The sequence below is a fragment of the Apaloderma vittatum genome, unplaced genomic scaffold (genome assembly GCF_000703405.1).
Source record: "Apaloderma vittatum isolate BGI_N311 unplaced genomic scaffold, ASM70340v1 scaffold26608, whole genome shotgun sequence".
NCBI classification, from domain to species: Eukaryota; Metazoa; Chordata; class Aves; order Trogoniformes; family Trogonidae; genus Apaloderma; species Apaloderma vittatum.
This window is the reverse complement of record NW_009732802.1, coordinates 1-8,213: the sequence shown is the minus strand read 5'-3', so window position 1 is coordinate 8,213 and position 8,213 is coordinate 1. Positions and strand designations below refer to the sequence as shown.

The following is an 8,213-nucleotide window of genomic DNA, read 5'->3' as shown; positions in this document are numbered from 1 at the left end:
TAACCAGAAAGTACTGAAGTGATATGATAGTGTATCAACATCTAAATACAAAATATCTTGTTCATTTAGTTAAAAAACTCCAGAGAAAACGTGGTATCGGCAGAACTTGTCTTAAATGACCAATAAAAATATGCTGCTTAAATTAAGTATCTTATCAGAATTCTTTCTAAGAGAAAATAAGCATGACTATACTAATTATGCTTAGGGATAAATACTAGGCTTAAAAGAGAGCAAGCTTCCCCAACCTTTGTTCTGTTGTTTAAGCTTAATTACATCAGGGGTTTTTTTGATGGTAATTATGTTCTGTGCTGATGGGTGTCTTCTAATCAGTCTTTTTAGTTTTCCTGTAGTGCAGGATTGTGGCTGTGACCCAAATATTGAGAATGAGCATGGTTATGAAACGGATGAGAACTAAAAGGGGGAGAAAAGAAAATCTTTTAAGCGTAAATCCAGAAGACACTTTGTTTTGTAAACCTTCACTGGTGTCCAAACAGCCTGGCTCCCCTTACGTAACTGTTTTTAGTCAATTAGTTTAAATTACCAAGTCCAGGAACCCAGAAATTCTTAAAGTAAATCTAGCAGAGAAGAGCATTTAGCACTTGTGAGTGATACCTGAAAATACCACACTACAGCACTTTTAATTCCCTTGTGACAAAACCAGGAGAATAGTACAAGTTTGAGTAGCCTCATATAAATTTTTATTTACACCTAAAATTAAACTCGGGAGCTGCAGCTCATGTGTCCTGTATAGCTGCATGTGGTGTTGATAATAAAGGGATTATTCTCTACTGCCATCTGTTAGGTTTACACTCAGGGAGACATGAAATACTTGTATCTGTCAGATATTAGTGACAGAAAATCTGACAGCTGAGAAAAAAATCAGTTTTTCAGTTTCTTGACTAACTTTCGGGTTTCTTTTAAACCAAAGGGAGCGTGGTACCTCTGCCTGTGAGACCACAACTTGAAGTACAAGTGTATTTAACAGCTGTTGGTAAGTGGAATATTCACAGAAATGTACATAAAACTGTTTCCAAACTATGTGATATTTGCCAGTTTCGTACACAGATACGAAACCAAGATGAACACACCAAAGTGTTCAGTGTTGGAAGTTAACAGGAAACGTTCTCTGTTAGAGCAGCACACTTTGCTGCTGTCCCTTCCAGGCTCTGCTCTATTTTAAAAAGCAGCTTTAACCAGAGCCAGCTTTACTTTCAGGAGCCAGCTTTTTAGTTCACAGTGGTTTTCTCCCATTTTTCTTTCCTCCCCTCGATACACCTCTCTCGCTTCTGATCAGCCTAAGTGTGTAGCTGTGGGAGAGCTGGACTTGATCACTGACCCAGACTAAAATTCTGCGTGTGTGTTATTTTTTGGTGATGCAGTTAACTGCGTGGCCCCAAAACTCTTACTCTGGCAAAGAGAAAGCAGCAAGCGTGGGGCTGAAAATGAGTGAGTGAGCCTTTTCCAGTGAAAGAGCCACTTCAACTGCTTCTAAAAGTACAGCCTTATTGTGCTGCAGAGGACTGCTTAAAAAAAAATAATTAAAAAAAATCATTCATATGATGTGTCTGATGAAATACCAGTTTTGAACTAGAACAGGAATACACCAAATGAAATACAATGTGGTTTTGTTCCTATTCTGACATCCACCAAGTCTTGATTTTTGAAAATTCTGCTCTTTCAGTTTTATCAGGATGGCAAGAAGCTGCTAAATAAATTTGCTTTATAATGAAATCAGCTGCAAATTATACATTTTAAGCCAGTTTTTTTGTGAGTTTCTTACTAGCCTACTATTTAATTTTCAGCTTCCCATAAACTGTTTGAGTGTTGTGCCAAAAACTATTCTTATACTAAGCTGAACTTTAAGTAGTTTTCTAGAATTTTTTAATGCACAAACCCCACAATAACAAAAGGAAACACTTATTTGAAAAGTTGTCACTCAATTATAGATCTTTTAAGGTGTACTTTACTGAATTTTTTTATTTATATACTGAAATGTTGAAGATTTTTAATGCTTTAATCTGCTATTTCCTTAATTAGGATAATTTTGTAATGCTTTTGCCTTTTGAAAAAAAAAGGCTGTTTGACTACTTGTCATCGTGTGATAATAAGCATGAGCAGGCGGGGTTTTGTTTGTTTTCTCCAGGTATTTGACTGATTGGTAAACCTGTGCTACTTTTTTAGCAGTAACTCCTTCCCTCACTGTGCCAACGTATGAGGCTTGTGGTTTGTTCTTCAGAGACCAGATAACTACTTTTAAAGAACAGCTCAAAACTACCATGGCAGCTGCTACCTTGGAACGGCGTGCAGTTCCCAACTTTACTCACCTGCAAGATCATTTGTAGTCATTACAGTCGTAACTATTCTTGCTGCAAATGGAATGAATTCTTATTAGTGGACTAGATACAAAGTGTTCATACCATCAAAAAATTATGAAATACCTATTTTTCAAAAGAGGAGAATCTTACCCACACATTCCCACTTCTGAGTGCATCCACTCTTCACTATTTTAGTTCCCAAGAGCTAAAGGTCTCAAGGGAGATCAAGCTCTCAAGCCGAGTGACACTGTATTAAGGGTCTCTTCCAATCAGAAAATCACTGATTAGATTTTTTTACACTTGTATCTCTCTCTCTCTCTAGGTTAGTGAGTTTACTGCCTCTCTTTCTGTTCTCCCCCAGTAGCTGATACTGAGCTATACCCACAACCCAGTTCTCACGACTTAACCACCCTGAATGTTCACTTGCCCACTTTTAGGCTTCTGCCTAAAATAAGAGGAATTCAGCTTTCCTCCCTACAACAAATCTACACGTTAATTAATTCACATTTGCAGCAGATGACAACCATTTACAAAGTTTATTGGCGTTGCTCAGCCAACATACCACAGCTTCTAATTACCCACTTCAATGCATTTGTTTCACGGGGAAATAGATCCAGCATCGCTATGCTTTGTAGTAAGACTATTTTAAACAAGTTTCATGAATACGACAAAGGCATTTTTGACAACTGGCTGTACAACTGTTCACTAGGGAATTGCCACATTAACTGGACAAATCCCTGTTCTCGGTACATTCCTAAATTCTTTGCTGAGCAATGTAGTTACACATTGTCATAGTTAAAGGTATTGAGCATTAAGTGTGTATTTATTGGTAGATGCTGGTGAGGCCTTGGTACAGCCTGCCCAGGGAAGCGGTGGAGTTGCCATCCCTTCAGGTGTTACAAAAACATGCAGACGTGGCACTTCAGGATACAGGTTAGTAGTCATAGTAGTATTGGGTTATTGGTTGGACTTGATGATCTTAGAAGTCTTTTGCAACCTTAAGAATTCTATGACTTTTCAGAATTAGTGTTGTCTGATTGCCTGACTCAAAATTTAGCACCTTTTCATGCTAGAACATTGAAATCAGTTATTTCAACTGCATCAGTTTGCCTGTTTTCTAAGTCAAAGTGTCACTGGTGTGTCAGAGGTAAAACTTGATTTCAAGAGACTGCCTGGTATCTGAGTCTCAAAGGTTGGCACTAAAGGTAACTAAGTTAGGCAAGATTTTTACCTGCTGCGACTTAGAGTAGACCTCGCAAAAGAGGCATTAGCAGGAGAGAGGTTTTAAAAAAGGAGAAGTTGATGCTTTCACCCCAAGTTGCCCACAGCTTACTTGTGCAGGTATATGCAGCCATACTCCAGGTCAAAGCGCTCACTTGTCCAGAATCTTTTGTCTGCCAGAGATACCGCAGCTGAGCCAGCTTACTGGCTGCACTGATGAATGTGCACAAATTCTGAAAAGCAGGTGAAAAAAGGAGAAGGAGAAAGAACCTCCAGTCTGCGATTGTATTACCAAAGTGTTTAGCTTATGGCTGTTAGTATATAACTTATTAAAAAACAGGGTTAGTTTTTTTCATTTAGATGTTTTTTTCAAATAAATAGATGCTTTTCCAGTGTTTGGTAAACGCCAGCGTTTCAGCTTCTTACTAAGGAACCGTGAAGCAAAAAATTTGAAGTTGCCAGAAGCAAGGGACTGGGTTCTGAGGTGCTCAAAGAAAAAAAGAAGCTCAAAGAGTGTAGCAATTGCTCCTGCTATCATCAAATGCTTGGTAGAGGCAAATATAAGAATGAAAGAAAGAAAAATGCCTCTCAACCTGCTACACTAAACTGTTTATGAAAGTTAGCTAAAATGAGACTGATCTAGTCTAAACAGTGAGGCTGATTCAGACCATCTGTTACCATTATGTCTGGCAAACGAAACCATAAAAGAATGAGAAAACTGACAAGAATGTGTGGAAAATGAGCCCAATTGGTGGGAAAAAATAATGAAAGGAATGGAGTATTTGCTCTGTCATGCTTTAAAGGGGGATTCTGCAAAGGCAGCGGGTAGAGGAGACCTCCACCGTTGGTCTTTGTGCCTTGTTGATTTCCCTTCCAAGTAAGAGAGGTGTTAGGCTTAGAAGTTTTTACACCCATTTGTCTCATCTTTTGCATTAGGAATTAATCTGAAAGCTTAACTTTCTCTCTTCTGTAGCTTTAACCTACATAGGGCATTACCAGATTATATTTTGCTTGCAAAATTCTAGGACTAAAAGGAAAAAAGATCTTGTGAAATATTTAACATTCCCTATTGTAAATGCTTTCGCTGATGCTCTGTGTTTTTTCTCTCATGTTAAAAGTTTATTAATGGAGATTATGATATTAGGATAATTATTTTTCAATATCTTAAACCTTTGCTAGTTTTAATTAAGGCACCACAATTAACAACTTTATCTCAGAACATACTTTTTTTTTCCCCTCCCCACAGAGTCTCTGTTCCCACTGCTATGTTTTCAAGCCATGCATGGAAGTGAGAACGAGCTGTATCTGAAAACCAGTTGGTTGTTCTGAAAGCTAACCTAAATGATGAATTCTTCCAAGGACAAATATAAGGAGAGATTTCACTGATAAAGGCTTCCAGAAAAAAAGTTGTTCTCTATGAGGACCTAATTTCAAATAATCATGCAGCACTTACCATGGCCAGGTCTATTATCCACTTCTGCAGCGTTAGCAGGTACCAGCCCCCCCAGAATCTTACATTATGTTAAGCTCCATGCACTGAAAATTCTAGGATGCCAAAGGTCTTGAAACTGCCTAGGGAATTAGATTTTTTTAAACATCTGGAAATAATCTCATTGAAAATTTTTATAACAGACTCTACAATCTAGATAAAACACATTGAGCACTGGTTGAAACATAAAGTATTTGTATTTTGCACACTGTCTTTGGCTGAACAGTGCCTGGAGTTTCTTAAGACCTGCTCCAAAGCATAAGACTTGAGATTTAAGCCCAAGTCCTATTTAAAAAAAAAACACACACAAAAAACCAAAAAACCACCAACAAACACTGTTGTGTTCGTTATAGCAAGTACAATCTGCATGAGTAGGAATCAGATTCCTAGGAATGAGAGAAAAATGCATCACTTCCACCCTGCATCTCTAGCAAAGAGGTAAATTAAGAATTGATCTCACTACTTATCAGTTGTGGGCCTTCTAAAGCGCAGCTACATAGAAGACTTACTTCTTGGAGAGATCTTGCTATGATCTCAGAAATCAGCATCTGAATGTGGAATGTGTGTTGAGGGGTGGCTGAAAATGATTTACAGTGGTAGCACAAAACAAAAGATGACAGAGCTGCTATGCAAAGAACTACCAAACAAGCTACATAAACCAAAATTCCCAGATTTCAAAGGATACGTGACTGCATAGAACAAAGCTCGTTTCATTTCTCCTCTGAAATGCAGAATAAACAAAAGGAGAATGACATCTGAAATAAATAAAAGATCGGTCATCAGAGAAGGCAGAGAAGGGGGCCAAATGCAATCCTAAACAGCCCCACTGGGCACCATGTCTGCAGAAACTGGTTTCTTACAGGTTTTGTCACTCAAATTTGATTGATGTCCAAAACCCTGCAAGCTCCAAAATGAAGGTTTTTTTAGAGTCTGGTGTGTTTATAATGTTTCTTTCTCACATGGAGTCACCAGATAAAGGATGAGCTCACAATGCAACTCCACCCCATATGTATTAATTAGATCTTTCTCTTCTACCTGATCATCTACTTTCACAACATTTATAAGAATTCAGTTACATTTAAGATGTTCATTCCCTTTTCCTCCTGACTCCACAGAGAACTAGTCAACAGTCCCATCACTGCAGTGGAGTACTATACCTATGTGCAGAGCCCTGGAGTGCTAAATGAGCCCTGTTTTGTTTCCAAAACACAGCTTAAAAAAAATTACCTTGTGCAATGATGATGGGATATTCCAGGTATGACTGCAGAGGGTAACTGTAATAGATCTGGTACCTCAGAAACACAAGGAAGCTGAATGAAAAGACACAAAACAGCGTGACTGCAGGAAGGGACAGGACAGCTCCTGCACAACTTGTTACTGTTCTGGCTGTGCCAAGAGGCTCCAGACAGGTGTAGCTGTCAAACTGATCAAGCAAATATGAAGACAAGTGCAACCCTGATGATTCTGTAGTCTATTCTTGTTACCCTCGAATAGAGTAAAATGTAGAGAGCTGCCCACACTTCTTGTTAAGGTGTTACAGTGTGTAATTTTATTAATTACAAGTGATGAGAAAGAAATAAAAGCTTCCAGACCTGTCCAATCTATGTATTAAGCAAGTTTTACTGGAGTCGAAAGCATCCTCCAAGCTGTCTAGACTGCACTGTTACATAAGATTTCCCAGTGTAGCTGTACTGGTCAGACTGAAAGTCTGTTCTTAAAGACACCAAATGATGGCAATTCTCCTTCCTGCCATTCTCAATACAGTATCTAAAAGGAATTGAACTTTCTCTTCAACTTTCATGGAAGTCCATTGTGTTAGACAGAAACTCCTGGGCTGCAGAGAAAATAGAAAGGACTCCTGGGGCACAGTTTTATGTAAGGAAATAGTGGCCGTTTCCCACGTAGAAAGATGGCATAAGCAACCGCCTGCCTTGTAAGAAAAAGGCTTTTATGGTATTCAGAATTTAAATATCTGAACGTTCTAGAAGTCTTATTTCTTGTAGTGTCATATTAGACTCCCTGCCATCAGCACCATGCTTCTCTGTCACTCCTCTGCCACATCGCCACATGCTGCCTCTGCAGAACCATCCCAGTTTGCACCAGGAGCCCCAAAGCTCCCTGTGACTGGACTCAAAGTATTTAAAGGCTGCAGAATAAACAGTCTACTAAACAAACAGTCTCAAGAAACATTTCAAAAAAAAGCCTTGTTGCAGCTCTGTCAAAATGGCTTTGCCCAGAGCAGGCACAGAACTTGCAGCAGTGTGGGGACTGTGGTTAACATGCAGTTGCTGAGGAGATATTTGTGGCTTCTCCATGCTCACCTGAAATATTAGCTGTAAAGTCATTTCACTGCACACCAACACACATGAAGTGACTTTAAAATACTTCAACTGCTTTTCAGCTGGACTGTGGGGTAAGTTCTGTCTGCTGAAAGTAGAATTTGGTTCACTTCTCTGAGGTGTATTAAGGTAAACAGCAACAACCAGGGTTCAGTGCCATGGAGAAAGGTAGGCAGTTTTGTGAGGTGATTTTTCTGATGAAAAAGCCCCTTTTTAGCTCGGTGTGGAAAGCTAGCAGCCATCCAGCCAGACGTTCTGGCCACCTCCATCACTGGGTTAAGCGAAGACGAGTCTCTTCAAGGTATTTTCTCTCACATCTATGTGCCTACAGTTAATTTATTTTTCATTCCATGCAATCCTCTTTAAGATTTAACAAGTCTAGCCCATGTAAGCTTATTACAGACTGACAAATCTTTGGAGTTTTGACATGGTTTGTAATTTTCTGACAGAATGATTAGGTTTTGCTCATCTGGGTGAGCGAAGCCTGTCCAACTGGTACCATTACCTGCAGGACGGGGCACACGGACCATTTAATAACCTAAATAAACACATGGCTTAAACCCCGCAGGAGGCGTTGCCTCCATGGGTGGCCCGGGTTGGTTTTGGGCAAGCTAAAAAAGACGAGTTTCCCTTTAACGAACAGCGCAATAAAGCTTTAAACCGGGACGTTTCCCAGCCAAGGGGGCACCTGTGCCCGGCGCGGTCACCTGCCTCAGCGGAGGCTCACCGGGAGGAATTAAAAAGAGCCGCGAAGAGAGTGCTCTTGGGCTCTAAGACTCCACAGCCGCTCAACACATCGACCTGCCCGCTCAGAGCTGCGGAGGAACGAACTTCACCGTCAGTCACCGC

The 8,213-nt window shown here is 39.8% G+C and overlaps 1 protein-coding gene across 1 annotated transcript; it reads right to left on the bottom strand.

Moving 5' to 3' along the window:
• Positions 1-322: 322 nt before the first annotated feature.
• On the bottom strand, positions 323-6,448 carry PQLC3 (PQ loop repeat containing 3; the record flags this gene model as incomplete). Its single annotated transcript, XM_009875661.1, has 6 exons — positions 323-411; positions 2,325-2,366; positions 3,649-3,769; positions 4,990-5,047; positions 5,711-5,780; positions 6,253-6,448. Coding segments are annotated over 6 exons (576 nt in total), but the record flags the coding sequence as incomplete, so codon positions are not given.
• Positions 6,449-8,213: the final 1,765 nt, after the last annotated feature.